We start from the raw sequence: 20426 nt of genomic DNA, 5'->3' as shown, positions 1-20426 counted from the left end.
AAGGATAACCAATCTTTATTGGTCCCCCAGGAGTTCTATCTCTTCAATTTAAGGGTTGTTGACTAGGTCTCCCAATCCAATGAGCCAATGAGCAGCCTTTGGCTTTCTGAGACATAGGCTAAGAATGGAGAAAGCAGGAGATTGCAAAAGTTGAGGTTCAGCCAAGGGGAGGCTGATGAGGTCCTATAACTCTTCTTCTGAAGCTGTGTGCCTGCCTACTGAAAGAGTAGGTGAAGGAACAAAGAGAAGACATGGTGAGAATGGTGTGCCTCTCTTTCTAACCCATCACTTGGTCATCTGAGGTAGCTGTGCTGATATGGGAATGAAACAATGGGGTGGGATGCTTGATCTTTCTGATTTGCCTATGTTTTGCCCTTCTGGACATAGGAGCCTTCTCAGATGAGAACATGTGGCCAATCCAAGCTCAGATTCACCCACTGGACCTTCTACAAGACCCCCCAGGTAGTGAATGCAGCCAGATGGCAATTGATGCAATGGACATCAAGCTATTCCATACTCAGTAATCCTTCCAATTGAATTTCCATACATGGCAACATGGAGAAAGACAGAGCCAAAGCTTTAATGCAGCACACGTACAACGTAGGTAAGAAGAACAAAAGCAAAAAATAAAAAATAAATGGTTCCAGCAATTGTAGGTACTACAAACAGCATGCACATCAATCAATACTTACATAAATGTCTGCACCATAAAATCCATCCTGGTAAACAACACTGGAAAGATGCACACACAAAGAAAAACATTCATATTAGTGCTTTTCCACATGCAGATGCTACCAACCCCTGAAACTCTCGAGGTTAGTCATATCACAAGAACAACAACAACAATGGAACAGGAAAGAAAGAAAAACAAACTGAAACGCAAACAAAGAATATATAAGGATATAGATATATTATAGAATTTACATGAGGTGGGGCACCCTTTCCATGTCTCAAATCGACCTGAAAGTTCCTTGATTTTGTTTTTGTTGTTTTTTTTTCAGAAGAAAGGAAACTGATAGCATTAACATCTGCCCACTAATATACAGGTGTTTTATGCTGGGGCTACATCTTTCAATACACCAACCTAGGATTTTCACCATGGAGTTTCAGATATCCCCACAGCACCTCAACTAACTTGGCCAAACTTCACAGATTGTTACAGATGCAATATCCTATCCTGCTTTACCATTCTAGCATAACACCTGTTCCATTTATAGGCAGACAAGCCCCCTTCACACATGGCAACGGAGCTGAGCCACAAGGGGAGGCGAACGGGGGGTCCATCCCTAATTCAGCAGGAGAGCAAAATGTTCTTCACCAGTCTAGATGCCAGTCATGATGTTATCACTTGTGTTGGAGACCAAATGACTGGTTGTATGTACAGATAATCCTCGATTTATGATCACAATTAAGCCGGAAATTTCTGTTGCTAAGCAAGACAGGGGTGAAGTCAATTTCTTGCCACAACTACTGAGTGAATCGCTGCAGTTACTAAGTTATTAACAAGCTCATTAAGTGCATCTGGCTTCCCCATTGATTTTTGCTTGTCTGAAGGTAGCAAAACGGATCACGTGACCCAGGACACTGCAACCATCGCTTCAATGGTTGTGAAAAATGTGAAATACAAATGTGGAAAATGTCACGTTTTCCCAGTGCTGCTGTAACTTTGTAAGGCCACTAAATGAACTGTTGTAAGTCAAGGACTAACTGTACTCTGTTCCACACCACTGTGGTATAAGGAGGCGTGTGTGATACCACCATCTTCCATTGGCCTACCCAATTTTTGGCAAACCTTTTTATTTTTTACAAGGCAACACACTCGTATACATCTTTGTGGAAATGATCACCTCACCTCAGATCATTATGCATTGAGGGGAAGATCTAAATGAAAGGACCTAATTGAATATATCTTCAGCTGGGTTTTTCAGCTGTCTAGAATTCGTTTAAACCTGCATTTTGAAGCTGCGTTCTAAGGAATACTGAACGTCTTGCATAACAGGAATTATTTGTCAAAAAGACCAGTAGGGATAAAAACAACTTTTCAATATTTTTCTCCCCAAATATTCCCCTGAAATGCAAAGCTACAAGGTCTCTTGGTAGCAATACAGCCAGTGGTGGGATTCAAATATGTGAATAACTGGTTCTCTGTGTGGATGCCGCTTCTGGAAGTCCATTTGGGGCCTGGGCAACAAAAAAATTTGCTACCTGTTCTGCCGAAGTGGTGCGAATTGGCTGAATCCCAGCACTAAATACAGCACTCGTTCTAATAATCTGCATTGCCATCCATCCCAAATATTTGCAAGAAAGGGCTGCTTTGGATTAATTCTGGGGACTGTGTAATTACATTACATGATCTGAAAGCAATTAAATCTAAGTTTAATTCTCTCCTCAGCCACAGCATTGACAACATTTGTGCCAGTCATTCTCACTTGTGCCAATTTACCTCAATGGGATGCTGTTGTGAGGAAAAACTATGTGAAAGAATACCATGGGACTGGAGGGGGAAAAATGAGCAAACTATTATGGGGAGAGTTTCAGAGAAGATACTTGGTCCTGCAGAAGTGGAAAACCTGGGAAAGAAACTCTAAATGAGCAAGAGAAAGAATCTCTGCCCTGGTTTTGTTGGGAAAAGAAGTGTGTTGTTGTTGTGGTTAGTTGCGAAGTCATGTCCGACCCATCATGACCCCACGGACAATGTTCCTCCAGGCCTTCCTGTCTTCTACCATCTTCTGGAGTCCATTTAAGCTCATGCCTACTGCTTCAGTGACTCCATCCAGCCACCTCATTCTCTGTCATCCCCTTCTTCTATTGCCCTCCATCTTTCCCAGCATTAGGCTCTTCTCCAGTGAGTCCTTCCTTCTCATTAGGTGGCCAAAGTATTTGAGTTTCAACTTCAGGATCTGGCCTTCTAAAGAGCAGTCAGGGTTGATCTCCTCTAGGACTGCCCGGTTTGATCGCCTTGCAGTCCAGGGGACTCGCAGGAGTCTTCTCCAGCACCATAATTCAAAGGCCTCAATTCTTTGGTGCTCAGCCTTTCTTATGGTCCAAAAGAAGTGTAGAGAACCCCAAACCAAAGCCATTTGAAAACCTTCAGCAAAGAAAAACCACTACTTTCCTTGACTGGTTGTTTCACTATCTCAAAGCTCTTGTTGTGGGGAAATTCCTTTAAATGCATGCATTATTTATTTATTAATTCAATTTCAAGGACCATCCTATCACCAAGAGACTCAAGATGGCCACGAAGAGGACTTTAGGAAAAACTTAAGGTTCATCCTGAATCGCTTTCCTTTTCATTTCAACCTGCTAGTTGTTATCTGGTCCTCTGTTCTGGTATCTTGAATTACACTCAACACATTGGATCTTGGAGTCAATATAGAAGTACCCTAAGAATATAAAATTTGAAGTTCTCAGCCTACTTATGTTCTGGAGAAAAAAAATGTACAGCACAGGATATATTTGAGGGATTTACATGAGAGAATAAGATATAAACCCATCTTAAGAATTCCATATTTCCTCAAAAATAAGACCATGTCTTATATTAATTTTTGTTCCAAAAGAAGCATTAGGACTTATTTTTCAGTTAGGTCTTATATTGGAGGGAAATACAGTACTAAATGCATCTGTCTGGCTGATGATCTTAATTGTGGTTTATTTTGGGGGGTAGGGCTTATATTACGAGCATCCTGAAAAATCATGCTAGGTTAGGTCTTATTATTGGGAAAATATAGTAGTTACATTTTTAAAAACACAAGAGTTTTAGGAACTTGGTTCTCTCTCTGTGTGAAAAATTGTTTTCCAAAACCTGCCTGTGTAAAAAAGTTGTACAGAACAATAAAGAAGGATTCTTTTTTATTAGTCCCAGAAAATTTGATGGAATGAAATAATGTATATTCGTCTGAAAAACTGATAGATCACTATCTCTCTTTCTACTACAGTCCAGGATTAATGACAAGCCATAAAAAAAGTTGTTCTCGGTTGAGACCGAAAGCATCTTCTGATCTTGATTTTATGTATGTGAAAGAAAAAAAAATGTAACAGGAAAAAAAATGATGGAATGTAATTCTGAAAGCAACATATTGTATAGTGTGTCATTATATTTTGCAACTGTTCTCAACATTCCATCAAACAGTGCTTTTTCCCACTATAATAATTGTACATCTGTTCTCCATTTGTTAAAATGGCTTTCCTCTGTCTCAAGATGAGTATCCTACTTGGGGAAAAAAATGAAGTTTTAAGAANTTTAAGAACTTATTATCGGGAAGATTTAACACACACATCCTCCTCCAAATCAGTCACAATCAAAATCACTTCCCTACAGTTGCTGTCAAATGCCAGGGAAATCAGAAAATCCAGGCAGTTCAGACGAGTATCAAGATTTATTGTATGCTAAAGCTCTCGGAACAAGAATCTGAACCACTAACAGTCAAAGCAAATTGGCAGTAGATAAGGAATTCGCGGTGGGCTGGACTTAGATCTCTTGTGGGCACAAAGGGACGCGAGACTGATGATGTGTTTGACTCTCCCTCAGGCTCAGCCTGGTCATCTCCTTCAGTTGCTTAGCGAATGTTCGAAGTTATGATAGATCTCCTCAGGAATACTTACGATCCAGTTCTAAAGATTTGATGGCTGCCCCCCCACCACAATCATGTAACCACATGTTGGCATTTACTTCAAGTTTTCAGCAAAGCTGGCCCCACCGTAAACAAGGTTTCCACCTTGCAACTTAGCATTTGCTTTACGACCTTGGCATTCGCTTAACAATTGCTACAATAAAGGCCGTAAGATCAGGCTGGTCACGTGGGTGATCTGCTTTATGACAGTCACAACTTACGAATGTGATGGGAAGCCTCTATTATGGTTGTATGTACAGGACTACCTGTAGTCCTTGTAAACAGAAGTAGGAAAAATATGGACAGCCATAATGAGGATAAAGTCAGAATCAAAATTTCAGTTTCAATTTGGGAGGATTCCCGTCCATCGTTTTCTAAGCTCAGCTGAACCGTGATAAAACGGGAAAAGAGTAAAATAAGTATGTACTCTCACATTTACTTGGTTTGTGATTTTTAGATTAACAAATAAAGCCAAGTCAAAATTCCATCTATCGGTGGATAATATGGAAGTAGCTGACTGTCTGAGACTGCCTACTGATATATTTTGCTGCAGCCTTCCAGACAGCGTGAAAAATAACAACTTCAGGTTTAAATGGAGTTTTCCTAAGCTTTGAAATGGAGTCTCCCTTGTGTTTTATTGTTTCTTCTGATAATTATAGAGTGTGAAGTTGTTCCAATTAGACCAGTGGTGGGATTCAGCCGGTTCGCACCACTTCGGCAGAACCAGTAGCTATTTTTTTGTTGCCCAGGCCCAGAATGAACTTCCAGAAGCGGCATCCACACAGAGAACCAGTTGTTGACATATTTAAATCCCACCACTGAATTAGACTCACACTCCTTTTACAATGGTGGTATCCTCCCTTGCCCCTTAGATCACTTGACTAGATCTGGATGGAGTCTCAGAGTCCAATCGACCTTCAGCAATGGAAGATGAGTGATTTGGCCAGCCATTTCAGCTCATCATTTTAACAAAGGCATTCTTCTTTTTTCTTTTTCAAATCCAAGAGAAAAAAAAAGGGGGAAGGGAAGAGGAAGGACTGTCCCAATTGATCTGCTGCCCTGTTACTACCATGGCTTCTGAGACACTTTGCAAATAAGTGAAAGTAACTTCTCTCCAGATTTATGCTTCTGTTTCAAGAAAGCTAGAGACCGCAATTCTCTATATTTTGCCCTGCTATACATGCTTCAAGAAATGGAAAGAAGACAAAGAAAAGCCTAAAAGGGATGGGCTAATTTTTCTATGATTGGACAGGATTGAATTCATCAACATCTAGAGCAGGTAGCCTTTAATGGTCCTATTGCAGGGGTCTCCCAACTTGACAACTTTAAGACTTGTAGACTTCAACTCCCAGAATTCCCCAGCCAACATGGGGGATTGCCTTCTCCTTAATCTCCTAGTTGAGTGAATAAACAATATGATCTTGTATGGGAGAAATAAATGTGTGGCATTTTAAGAGACAGCCTTTCCCCCACAATAATTTATATGTTTGGCTGGGCAATTCTTCACAAGCATTACACTCTTTGCTACAAACTTAGAGCACATACCAGCTTTCTACGTAGTCATCATTTTGCTGTTAACCGTAATAATACATTAAATCCTTCTGGGTTACAAGTCAAATTTTCTCTTTAAAAATAGATTTAAAATATGATTCCACCTCCTCAAGAACCAGATGTTTGCCATCGCCCTCCCAACCCAGCTCTGCATTTCCTCTCCCTGGCGTTAGGGGAATTTGCATAACAACATGGGACGCACAAAATGCTTGAAAGCCACCAACCATGACAGGGCAAATTACTATCATTTGTCAACCCCCGTGTGCAAGGTGATCCACTTCAGGCGACTGAGATTGGCTCCACGCTGTGCGAGGTTGGTGTGGCGAGACAAAATGGTTGTGCCTGGCATTCACAAATGCTCGATTGCCTTTTTTTTGGGGGGGGGGGGCTCTTCCCTGTGGGGAAGTAAGTAGAAGATGGAAGCTGCAGAGCGACAGGATGAAGAAGCCCAGGGCGACTAGCAACTTACCCGCCATAAGCTGGAATTGGAGGTGGGGGTGCTGCGGCACGAAATGTGTTGTAGACGGTGCGACCTCTGCCTCGAAGGTGGGCTCCTCGGTACGCGGCAGCTGCAGTTGCAGCTGGATACGGGAACCCCGGCACTAAACAAAGACAAAAATGCAACAGGTGTTCGATACTTTTTCCTTCTGTTTCTGAAAGGGAGAAGATGCTGGATCATTCAACAGGGCCAAGGCTTAGCCTGTGTGAATAGTAGTAGGCTTTACTCAATGAAGTCTGCTTCCTCAATTTTGTCATATTCTCAAATTAACAACAGAGGACAAGGATAGGGTGTTGCGTGTTACACGGGAAAGAAAAGGCTTGGTTTTAAACCCAGCACAAAACCATTTCTGGGTTCTAAAAGGTTGAATCATGGCAACCGGATCAAATTTTGGTCCAGTTGCCGTGATTCAACCTTTTTGGCCTGGATGACTGAGTCGTCATTGACTTATTTCTGGATTCTGATAGATCTTTTGGTAGAAGTTGAAGATGGGCTGCTTTGATTGGCCTGATGGGATGAGTAGGATGAAACTGATATGTATCATTTCCATTCAGGAAAGTAGTGTTTCTCAACTTTTGGCAACTTTGAAATGTGTGGGCCTTAACTTCCAATGGTTTTCTGGGTGAGAAATGTTTATTTAATTGCATTTTATTATATGGTGGATTTTTTAAATGTTGTAAGTCACCTGAAGTCACCTTAATGTGAGTTCGATGGCTAAATACATTTAACAAACAAAGAAACAAACAAAGGCACTCATATCATTGAAAGCAACTCTTAGCAGATTACTTTTACCTGAATATCACTGTACTACATCTGAATCTATTGATACTAACTGTAATCTTTACATGCGGATCTCAGTGATATATTTATAGCTTTCTGCTAGTAATTCTAATTTCATTGTAGAATACAGGCTGATCGGTAAATGTTGGACAGTAAACTGAAATGAGGATTTGATGTAGTTCTTTTATTTGAAGGTATCCTTTAGTTGAAGACCTGTCTAGTTCCTATTTGGTTTAAAGAGGCTGAGGAAATGAGTAGAACAGGAGTCAGTTTTCTACTCAGCTGGCTAGTCTGAAACTAATTATACAGACCCACATGAATCTGGGAACTTCTGAAAAGTGATTTATTACAGCAGAGTTAAGAAACCATTAACAAAGAATTCCAGGAACTGCTGATATCCATTGCAATTCTATTTGTAACAATCAATATTCATACTCTTTGCCTCCTTTTCCCCTTTCCATTCTACATAAAAGGCTAGAGATCTCTTAGGAACAGCTTGGGAGCCATTTCTCACCTTGAAAAGGAATCTAGCAACCATTTCTAAAATAATCAATAGGTGCAGACCACCACATTCACCTGAGACAAACCTCCCCTTCTTTTTTGTTTCAAAGAAGCAGACAAAAAAGCACCGGAGACTACTCTGCCTACAGATAGGTTTTTTAGTTTAAAATACAATTCTCTCCAGAACTCGCCTGTTGCTACCTTAACATTCTTCTTCATAAATCTGACTAATCAAAGGCCTGAAAGACTTGTTCCTAGCATGAAGTGCTTCTTAATCAGAAGAACCGTAGAGCTGTAACAAAAAAAATAAATAAATCTGACAGTCTAAGAGATATAGTTTCTATCTGCTCTTTGTTTTGGTGACGGACTGATCCAGCATCAGATTGTTAACTTTTCCTCATAAACATAACCTCATAAATATGATAATGTGAAAACGTTCACAGGAAGGATCTAGAAACTTTTAAATGGGATTCAGGCAGGGCCCAGGCGAGGAACAGAGGCCCTGACCTCTCTTCCCACTGCAGTGAAATCTAAAATAATTCAATTTGATTTTTTCATATAGAAAATAGAATCATAGGGCTGGAAGGGACCTTAGAGGTATTCTAGTCTAACCCTTCACTTAAGACAGGAGACCTTATATGATCCTGGACAAATAGCTGTCGAGTTTATTTTTGAAAACTTCCAGTGATGGAGCACCAACAATTCCAGGAGGCAAAGCTGTTCTGTTGATTAATTGTTCTCAATGTCAGGAAATTTCACTTTACTTCTAGGTTGGATCTTTCTTTGATAAGCTTCCATCTTACTTCTTGTCCTCCCTTCAGGTGATCTTCTCTGGGCCAGCCCTTCAAGTACTGGAAGACAGGTACCATGTCCACCCTATTCCTTCTTCAATAGGTTAGATATAGCTAGCTCCCTCGACTTTTCTTCAAATAATTTACCGTGGTGAGAGTGGCTTGAAGTTAGGCAATGTACAAATTCAATAATAATAAAAAAAATAAGATGTGTTTATAAAGCAAAATACTGCAAAGGTAATGCAAATTTGTATCTGTTTTGTCCCATGAACTTTCATGAATGACTTTTACTTTTACATCAAGGTGTAAAACTACCTCTGAGTCACCAAACAATTTGTCAGAATTGAAATCCTGTGATTAATTAGGAATCCATGCAAAAGTTCTGCAAAGTTTCTTTTTAATTGATTGGATTAGCTAAATTTTCCGCAGAACTGAAAAGAAGAACTGGCATAATTACAATGGAACCGACAGGTTCTGTCTAAAATTAAATTTAAGGCAAATACTGGGATTATTGTTCAAAGTACAAGGTGTACTCCAAACAAAGCTTAAAAATTTAACAAGATATCTTGGAAAACCTTTTCACTTCTGCAGGATTGATTTATAATCCAATTAAACTTCATGTATTGAATGGTAGCCCTTGGAGTTAACGAAACAGTAGCCAGATCTATGCATCCTACCAAGCTAAAATGTGGTTTACTTGCTTGAAGAACCTAGTCACCATGATATGTAAGCCAGGCTTTAGTGTATCGTGTGGATCTGGTAAATTGTCACTTATTATATTTGTTCCAGTATCTGAGGGGGCCAGGTTGTTCACCAAAGCACCCGATGGAAGGATGAGAAATAACGGTTGGAAACTGACCAAAGAGAGAAGCAACCTGGAACTAAGAAGAAATTTCCTGACAGTGAGGACAATCAACCAGTGGAACAGCTTACCCCTGAGATCGTGGGAGCTCCATCACTGGAGGTTTTAAGAAGAGACTGGACATCCACCTCTCTGAGATGATATAGGTTCTCCTGTTTCAGCAGGGGGGCTGAACTAGAAGACCTCCAAGGTCCCATTCTATTCTATTCTATTCTATTCTATTCTATTCTATTCTATTCTGTTCTGTTCTGTTCTATTCTACTCTACTCTACTCTACTCTACTCTACTCTACTCTACTCTACTCTACTCTACTCTACTCTACTCTACTCTACTCTACTCTACTCTGTTCAACAAAGTTAGGCTAAGCTCATCATGGCTTAGCATAATGAATGAATTGAATCTATGTCTCTCACAGCTTAACAGGGTTTTAGAGAGATCAGTGAGAGTTTATTCTTTAACTCCATCTCATTAATATTTAAGCTGTTGTGCATACTTAAATACTGAAGTACAATGACAGAGAAGACATGAAATTATATAGTTTTTATAAATATTTGAGAGTAAGTATGTAATGACCATCTTGCTTCAATGAACAGAGAGTTGATTTTAGAGCAGGGATGGGCAACCATGTCCCCTTTACGTCAACTGTAGACATCAACTCAGAAATGGCTCAGCTGTTCTGGGAGTTGAAGTCCATAAAGGGGCCATAGTTGTCCACCCCTGTTTTAGAGTCTACCTCTTAACTAACAAACACAATGAACATTATCAGGTTAAACTTCAATCAAAGTAAGGAAATATAACTAATGATATATAGAAAGTTCAATTCAAAGCCAAAAAATGAGTAAACTGCCAAACCAGGTCTGGTGCTTCCATTAGATATTTTCATTCCATTAGATAAATTTCATTTTTGATGTGTGTCGTTGTGCCCACAGTAAAAAATGTCAATAAAGGCTATCTTATCTTATCTTATCTTATCTTATCTTATCTTATCTTATCTTATCTTATCTTATCTTATCTTATCTTATCTCATCTCATCTCATTTCATCTCATTTCATCTCATCTCACCTCCTTACCTTATCCTATCCTATCCTATCCTATCCTACCTTACCTTACCATATCTCATCTCATCTCATCTCATCTTATCTCTTATCTCACCTCACCTCGCCTCACCTCACCTCACCTCGCCTCATCTTATCTTGCCTTGCCTTATCTTATCTCACCTTATATCACCTTATCTTATCTTATCTTATCTTATCTTATCTTATCTTATCTTATCTTATCTTATCTTATCTTATCTTATCTCATCTCATCTCATCTCATCTCATCTCATCTCATCTTATCTTATCTTATCTTGCCTTAAAAAAGGCTGAAACATAATTTTAAAAAATGTGCCAAAATTGCATTTCCCTCCCACCAGAAGATGCACATGTTTAGGCCAGAGGAAGCCTTGTCAAGTCTAAGGAATGTTTTGCAAAATAAATCAGAGGTCTCCAAACTTGGCAACTTTAAGCCTTGTGGACTTCAACTCCCAGAATTTCCCAGCCATGGAATTCACTGGGAGGAGGATGTCAAGATGGTGGCTTCAACCTTGGGACTGAAAAGGGACCCATTCTTTTTTATAAAAGCCCCATCACAATCAAACCTCAGTCTGTGGATAGAGTTAGCCTGCAATACTGCATTCTAACCACCATACTGCATTCTAACCACTAGCCTGCAATACTGCATTCTAACCATTCTAACCATTCTAGCCTGCAATACTGCACCACCACGGCTCCTATAGGTAAGCCATGGGACGGAAGGGCGAGCACATAGAATATTTAAATATAAAATTTCCTGGTATTCAGATTCTTCAAATCCATATGCAGTTCAGCCTGTAACACTTTCCAAAATGATTAAGCCCCCATGCATTGAATGAATGGCTTTCTCTTAATAATCCTTTCCTTATTTGTTGCATACACAAAAAAAAGCTTAGCTAGAGGGAAAACAATGGGGGGAAAATTGCCCCCAAGAAACCAAACCCCAGCTTGTATTTTATTCTTAGTGTTTCAACTTTGCAAGTCATCCGGAAAATGAGTAATCTGAATTTAATCATTGTATGGGTGACCGGAGGATTGGACAGAGGGATGGAAAGGCAGAATATTGAACATGGGAGTGACTTTCATACTTTATCAGTAGACTTCTGTTTGTCTTTGTTTATTTCTCTTTGGGATCCCCAAATACAATTGAGATGGGCCCTCAATTATTTGGAGCAAATTTGCTAGATGGATAGAAGTTTATGATTATGGGTGGAAGGATCAGATTTCATAGGGAGTTACACTTCTGTTCGTAAATAGAGCAGAGGGTCAGAAAAAATTGTCTGCATTTAATTTTGGACAGCATCTGGTCTCCATTTCTTTTTCTTTCCTAGAATAATAGGCCACAATTACCACAGCAAGCAAAGGAGAAAGGCCTTAATTTATTGCTCCCACGGTGATTTAGTTAACTAAGATGACTGCAAATCCATGCTTGCAATCAGCGGTATTCTCTTAATCAAATAGTGTTTGATTTCACTATCTTTGTACAGGACTGTGATACTTTTTTGAGTTCTATATCTAAAAGCTTCTGAGAAAGCACCATTAAGTTATTTTACCTATGAGTAGGGTGAAACTATTAGCTGGTTCTTCCTGCAGCTAAAAAAATATTATTTTATTTATTTATTTATTAGATCTGTGTGCCACTCATATCGTCTAGCGGTGACTCTGGGCTATTTACAAACATTAATATGCCTCTCTCTTTTAGTTGCAGCTTATAATTTGTATTTTTATAGTAGTTTATTATAATGTAGATGTTTCTGTGTTGTTTTATTCTTTTAAACATCGTAAAGAGTCACTTTGTGGTGAGACGGGCAGAAAACAAGTTTAACAAATAAATAAAAATAATATTGCTGCCTCTTTTAAAAGACCTTAATTAATATAATAGTCTAAGCCCTGATTTGCTTGGTCCTGATTTGTTAATGTTGTGGCACTGTGTGTAAACTCTGCCAGAGTTTCATAGGGTATTTCTCCATCAAGAAATAGGGCATTTGCAAATGCATTCATATAATGTGAATAACCATGAATTAGCCCATCTTCTGGATTTGTACAATACCCTGACCTCTCAACTAACCCAATGGGTTATATTCACACAACACACAAACCTCCAAATCCAACCTACATCAAGATTCATAGGATCAGCTTAGCATTTTGAGGATGCTGTTAAAGCATGTTGCATGAACAAAGAAATGGCATAATCTTATAAGCGATTGTTCCCAAGCTCTTCCGAGCTTGATATTCTTTAAGTAGAGTTTCTGAAAATTTAACTTAGTGCCCTGTTAACCTACAAATGTTCTGTTTAACTGAAAGTTTTAAAGAGAACCATGGTGACAGAATGACAAAGAAAATTGAATTTAGCCCTTAATCCATTATGATTTATACCATGCCTTCTGAGATGATTATAGTATAATCAACCTTAAAATTAATTCCAACAATGCATCTGGGTGACAAAACATTGAACAGAGGAAGAGAGATGTTTTATGGACCAAAACCTGAAATCAGCATTTTGAGAACAGAGATATTTAGGCAGAGTTCAGATTAAATAAGATTTTTTTTTTTAAAAAGTCAGTGCAGTCCTAGTTTAACAGAGGGATAGAATCAAGATCACGTGAAGTGTTAATACCACTTTACAAGGCCTTAGTAAGGCCAAACTTGGAATATGGCATCCAGTTTTGGTCACCACGATGTAAAAAAGATGTTGAGACTCTAGAAAGAGTGCAGAGAAGAGCAACAAAGATTATTAGGGGACTGGAGGCTAAAACATATAAGGAACAGTTGCTGGAATTGGTTATGTCTAGTCTAATGAAGAGAAGAACTAGGGGTGACATGATAGCAGTCTTCCAATATTTGATGGGGTGTCATAGAGAAGAAGGGGTTAGGCTATTCTCCCAAAAACCTGAAGGCAGGATAAGAAGCAATGGATGGAAACTTACCAAGGAGAGATCCAATCTAGAACTAAGACATTTCCTGACAGTGAGAACAATTATCATTGGAACGGCTTGCCTCAAAAGTTGTGGCTGTCCCATCATTGGACATTTTTAAGAAGAGATTATATAGCTATTTGTCTGGAAGGATATAGGGTCTCCTGCTTGAGCAGGGGGTTGGTGTAGAAGATCTCCAAGGTCTCGTCCAACTCTGTTATTCTGTGTTCTGTATAAGCCAACAGAGAGGAATATTTCCAACAGAGAAGATAAACACCCCGAAGTAGTTCTTATCATTATGTTCACACCTGAACTGCTGTCGAGAGCTAACTTATCCCAAATGATATTAATATATACATTTAGTCCTCATTCATTTTCATACTGATATTGTTCGGAGAGCTATCAGACAATAAACTTTTAACACACATACTGGGGGGGGGGGGAGAAGGAAACTATCAACCCAAACTTAAAATCCAGACGCTCCTGTGTGCATCACGCCACACTGGAGCTGTCCCCGAGGAGGCTAGCATTATAAACTGTATATTCAAGTTTTGAAGCCCAAAGAAAAATGAAAAGGTAGCATATGCTAAACCCAACAGGGAGGCAGATTCCCATCCAAACCATAAAAACATGCAGCCTCTTTAATGGCCAATTATTGCTTGCATTCCAGCTCGGATCTGAATTTACATAGGGATGGCATATGCCGAGAGAAAGGTGGGCTGTCACCCGCGATGAATGGCCCTCCCTGCTGGCTCTCCTCTGCACCGCTCGCTTGGCACCTGACCATCCTGAAGCCTAGATGGCTTCTAGGGGAAAAAACAGACCTTAAATCCAAGCAGAGGAGCACCTGTGGCCCCTGCATTTGGCAATCGGGGCTTCTGAAAGTTGCTCCGATCTGCCTGCTTTTGAATGCCAAAGAGGATTGAAAAGCAAAGCAAAGTGGGACAGGCCGTCCTCGGCTTAAGACTACAATTGAGCGAGTAAAATTTCCATTACAAAGCGAGAGAGCTGTTGAGTGGGTTTTGTCACCGGGTGCGACTGTCCTTGTCACAGTTGCGAAGTGAATCATTGCAGGTTGTGAAGGCGACTAACCTCACAACTGCCGTGATTCACTTCGCAACTGTGGCAAGAAAGTTCGGACCCTGCGACAAAACCCACTCAACAGCATAGCTCACGTCAATGGGGAAGGTCTCCTATTTGTGACGGTCGCAGCATCCTGGGGGGGGGTCACGTGATTCTCCTTTTGTGACCTTCTGACCGGCAAAGTCGGTGGGGAAGCTGGATTCACTTAACAACCGTGTGACTACACGCAGTTGTTAAGTGAATCCGGCTTCCCCATTGACTTTTCTGGTCAGTAGGTCGCAAAAGGGGATCACGTGATACCCTCCCCCCCCGGTGACACTGCGACCGTCATAAATATGAACCAGTTGCCAAGTATCTGGATTTTGATCACAGGATTATGGGGAATGGTGCAACGGTTGTAAGTGTGAAAAATGGTCATAAGTCTTTTGTTTCACTGCCACTGTAACTTTGAATGGTCACTAAAAGAATTGTTGTAAGTTGAGGACTACCTGTATTTCATTTGAATTAATGCTATATGGAACCAGATGCGAGTCCCCCCCCTCCCGCGTTCTACAGTTTTTTGGAACAGATTCCAGATCCAAGTGTTTCTCTTGATGAGGTAAGGTTGTCCATTCCTGATCTACAAGGTTGAAATGTTTCTGGAGATACTTCATTCTTTACATGTATCTCCTTCAGCCTGAAATTACTCTCCCCCATTTTAATTGGAAAGGCTGGGTGTGCAGCTTACAGATCAGCAAAAAAGAAATTCTCTACTCAGAAACAATCTGTAAAGTCACGATACAAAAAGAAATAAAAGAAACTGTGGAGCAGAAAAAAGAAAACAAGATAATTCAGCGTTTTATGTGTAATGTTGACTTATGTTGTGTGAATCCAGATTCCTTGGTGGAACATTCAGAACAAACTATGCTTTGCGGAGATTTATTTTTATGCCTTTCTCCCTTTCTGGAAGTGGGGAGAGTCTTATAAGAGAAGATAATATAAATAAGACTACCACAATAAAATCTCTCTCTCTCTCTCTCTCTCTCTCTCCCTCTCTCTCTCTCTCTCTCTCTCTCTCTCTCATCTATACATCTCTCTCTCTCTCTCTCTATCTATCTCTATCTATACATATCAATTTCTCTATCTATCTATCATCATCTATACATATCAATCTATCTATCTATCATCTATACATATCTATCTCTATCTGTCTCTGTCTCTGTCTCTAATCTATCTATCTATCTATCTATCTATCTATCTATCTATCTATCTATCTATCTATCTATCTATCTATCTATCTATCTATCTATCCATCTCTCTCTCTCTATCTCTATCATCTATACATATCAATTTCTCTATCTATCATCTATACATATCAATCTCTCTATATCTATCTCTCTATCTATCATCTATACATATCTCTCTCTCTCTATATATCTGTATGTCTCTCTCTCTCATCTATCTATCTATCTATCTATCTATCTATCTATCTATCTATCTATCTATCTATCTATCTATCATCATCATCTATACATATCAATTTCTCTATCTATCTATCATCTACATATCTCTCTCTATATATATGTCTCTATGTCTCTCTCTATATCTATCTATCTATCTATCTATCTATCTATCTATCTATCTATCTATCTATCTATCTATCTATCTATCTATCTATCTATCTATCTATCTATCTATCATCTATACATATCAATCTCTCTATCTATCATCTACAGTATATATCTATCTATCTCTCTATATCTATGTCTCTATCTATCTATGTCTCTATCTATCTGTCTGTCTGTCTGTCTGTCTGTCTGTCTGTCTGTCTGTCTATCTATCTACCATCTATGAAAGGCAAATTTTAAAATGATGTGTCTCACAAAACAGAATGGGCATGTTTTTATTTATTTAGTTTGAAAGAAATAAAAAAAAAGTGAGTCATCTCTTGGGAGACAATTACATGACAGATGCTGCCAATGAGTAAGCGGTATCCTTGGTCCTCACCATCCATCCCTAACCCTGAAGGTGCTAAGCTGATGAAGCTTCCATTGTAATGTCACCACATAAGCTCCACCTTTTCGTACTTGTGTTGCAGTGTTGTGGGGTAAAGCTTGTTTTGCAACATTATGATATACATTTTATCACTTTTACAAAATAATTTGTCCCTGGTATCTGTCCTCAGAAAATTATCTAAACTGTATAAAGGTACTTTGAATTTATGCTGGAAATGTAAACAAGAGGGACTTTTTGTCATGCTTGGTGGACATGCAAAAAAGCGTTAAAATTTCATTCAGAAGATTTTAAAGATTAATATTCAAATTAAGCCAAAGAAGTTTCTTTTAGGACTGATTGATAACAAGCTGGAAAACACCTCCCAGTACTTTGATTTTTATACGATAACAGCAGCAAAAAATTTATATGCATAATGGTGGAAAGATTTGATAATACCCAGAATGGAAAAGATGATGATGAAGATGATGAAAATTGCTGAGATGGTGAAATTGAGAGAGTTGGAAGGTACCTTCTTCTAGTCTAACCCCCTACTTGAGTAGGAAGCCCTATACCGTTCCAGACAAATGGCTGTCCAGTCTCTTCTTGAAAGCCTCCAGCGATGGAGCACCCACAACTTCCAAAGGCAATTTGTTCCACTGAGTGATTGTTCTCACTGTCAGAAAATTTCTCTTCAGTTCTAGGTTGCTTCTCTCCTTGGTTAGTTTCCATCCCTTGTGTGTTATGTCAATTATCAACAGACGAACTGGGCTGACCTTCTGCCGTTCGCTGAGGTGGCATATAACAACACCGTCCATAGTAGCACGGGGTTCACTCCTGTCCGGATAGTGCACGGGGTGGAGTTTGTTCCTATTCCCAAATGCCCGCAGAGAGACCCTGGGTCACACCAACCACACGAGTGGATACTCCAAATACAAAGTGTATAGAAGTCGGTAAAGACAGCGCTACAGAAAGCAGAACAGACGTGGAAAACCCAGGCCGACAAGAAACGAACTCCACAGAAACCCTTCCAGGTCGGAGATGAGGTGTACCTGTCCACAAAATACCTGAAGCTGCGCATGCCGTGTAAGAAATTGGGTCCGAAGTATATTGGGCCATTCAAGATAGAATGGGTCATCAACCCAGTCACTGTGCGGCTACAGTTGCCCCGCAACCTTGGCAAGGTGTACCTGATCTTCCATAGTGGGCTACTAAAGCCAGCAATAAAACCCTCATTTAGGCATGTACCACAACCACCAGGTCCAACTGGGGGGGTCATTACAAAATTCAGAAAATACTCGACTCCCGGTATTGCCGGGGTCGGGTGCAATACCTGGTACACTGGAAGGGTTATCCAATATCCAAGGCATCCTGGATGGGGGAGGCTGATGTTAATGCGCCTCGGCTTGTACGCCGATACCACCGCAAACATCCACAGAAGCCAGGGGGAAGGGGAACCCTGCCTACCTCCATGACACAAACCTAATGTTTTGTCTCTGCTTACTTCCAGGAGGACACATGGTAGGGGGGCCGCCTGTCTAGCCCTCCCGGGCTCGACATTCAGGAGGGGGAAGGTGAAGGAGTGAACGTGGGGGAGGAGGATGGCCAGCACCGGTTTCAAGCAGCTAACCGGCCCGACGATGCTCTGGAGGGTCCCGTTTGAACCGCCAAACAGCTGATGGGCTGCTGGCGTGCAGCAGATGCCAGACGGAACACCGGGAAATGCTGGGAGCCGCACCCATGCGGAAGAGATGCCAGACCGACTAACGAGCAGCCGCTGAACAGCTGACACGCGAGAGTGGCGTGCTGTCGGAGCGGGGCTTTTCAAAACGCACAAAGAGAAGGAAGGACATCAAACTGGGACAGCTGCTGCAGTTTGAACTGATTAATGCCGGATGCTGGTTAGATGATTAGAGGGTGGGGTGCTGGGTGATTGGGGGGTGGTGGAGTCACTGGCTAATTAGGTGGAGGGTGGGGTTGTTGGCTAATTGGGCAGAGGGTGGGGTAGCATTGAAGCAAATGTATTTAACCTGCGCTGGGAGGCGGTTGCTCCCAGTGCAAACTTTATTCAGCAAGGAGACTTGATAATGTAGGTTTCTGCTGATGCCAACAATGCCTTAAAGTAAACCGCTGCTTTCTGAGTCTGGTTGCCTTCATGTCCTTCTTTACTCAGGGGTCCGGTAGGATTGTGGACACCTTGTTTCTTGTCCTGCCTTCAGGTGCTTTGGAGAATAGTTTGATTCCCTCTTCTCTGTGGCAACCCCTGAGATATTGGAAGACTGCTATCACCCCAGTCCTTCTTTTCACTAAACTAGTGATACCCAATTCCTGCAACCATCCTTCATGTGTTTTAGCCCCCTAATCATCTTTGTTGCTCTTCTCTGCAATCTTTGACTTGTTATGTGAGACTTTTTGTGTGAAACATATATATACAGGTTTGATGTTCAGGAAAAAAACCAATAGATTTAAAAAAAGTCACTGTAGAGTCATAGGGCAATTTAAATTTATGTTGCTAACTGTTGTAAAAGAAAATCAGAAGTAATTTCTGTGTATTTCCTTTTGGCCTTGTTCTATTAACTTTTTTTTGTTTTTTCTTATCTTAACTAGTAGTATCTGCTCATTTTTTAAAATCTCTTTTGTGTAAAAAAAAACTAATAAAATTACCTTATTAAAAAAAAGATATTCAGCAAATTAACACAGATTACTGTTTTTTTTCTTGCTATCTCTATGTATCCACACCTGCATAAACAATATACATTGTTCCAGTCACTAAGTGAGGATCATAAATATATAAAATAATATTAAATAAGAAATAACAAATAGTGTTTTTGTGCCTGAATAATCTACATGCAACTTCTCCCACAGTGTTTATCTGGTAGGGCCCTGTGACAGAACATTGTGTAGGAAGAGATTGGTGGTCTCCAGATGAAATTCCACTTCCACCAAATGCTACCACCTGTAAGGAAGTGTTGACACTAGCCCCTAAAGCACGGGTGTCAAACTCGCCGTGTCATGTGACGTATTACGATGTATTGTATTTTTTCGCATTGCCGGAGCTGGGGTGAGCGCGGCCTCTGCATGATACAACCAACCCATGGGCCGGCAATTTGACACCCCTGCCCTAAAGAAAGGACTTCACAAAAGAATTACTAACCTATCCACCACTAGATGGCAGAAAAGGTTTCCAGTTTTTGGTCTCTATGCTGCCATTCAGTGGCCATTGGAATTTGTGCAGCTTACATACAGCTGTCATTGAGGAGTTATCACAGAGAAGCTGGGATTAATTTACTCGGCAAAGCACTAAGAGCAGAACAAGAAGTAATGGGTGGAAGCTTGTTAAAGATAGATCCAACCTAGAAGTAAGGAGAAATTTTCTGACAATGAAAACAATTAATCAATGGAATAGCTTGCCTCCCAAAGTTGTGGGTGCTCCATCACTGGAGCACTATTTTTTTCTTAGATGTGCTTAAGATTAGCAATTCGGTTGAACTCCACACCAATATGAAGCTGGTGATTTAGTGTTTTTGGACAGCTTGTTACAAAACACTCTCAACTGAAATTCACTGGAAAGGAGGAGGAGGGGGAGGAGGGGGAGGAGGAGGAGGAGGAGGAGGAGGAGGAGGAGGAGGAGAAGGAGAAGGAGAAGGAGAAGGAGAAGGAGAAGAAGAAGAAGAAGAAGAAGAAGAAGAAGAAGAAGAAGAAGAAGAAGAAGAAGAAGAAGAAGAAGAAGAAGAAGAAGAAGAAGAAGAAGAAGAAGAAGAAGAAGAAGAAGAAGAAGAAGAAGAAGAAG

The 20426-nt window shown here is 40.3% G+C and overlaps 1 protein-coding gene across 1 annotated transcript in view; it reads right to left on the bottom strand.

Moving 5' to 3' along the window:
• Positions 1 to 692: 692 nt before the first annotated feature.
• LOC107290360 (RNA binding protein fox-1 homolog 1) overlaps positions 693 to 20426 on the bottom strand; it is a gene marked incomplete at both ends in the record, with an annotated part of 72695 nt that continues 52961 nt past the window's right edge. Inside the window, 2 exons of the mRNA XM_015819241.1 lie at positions 693 to 732; positions 6631 to 6763. Coding sequence (XP_015674727.1) covers positions 693 to 732; positions 6631 to 6763 — 173 coding nt within the window. The remainder of the gene's footprint in view (positions 733 to 6630; positions 6764 to 20426) is intronic.

This window comes from Protobothrops mucrosquamatus, unplaced genomic scaffold, assembly GCF_001527695.2.
Source record: "Protobothrops mucrosquamatus isolate PMUCROS unplaced genomic scaffold, P.Mucros_1.0 scaffold_147, whole genome shotgun sequence".
Taxonomy (NCBI): Eukaryota; Metazoa; Chordata; class Lepidosauria; order Squamata; family Viperidae; genus Protobothrops; species Protobothrops mucrosquamatus.
The sequence above is the reverse complement of the archived record's forward strand: the minus strand, read 5'-3'. Positions and strand labels throughout refer to the sequence as shown.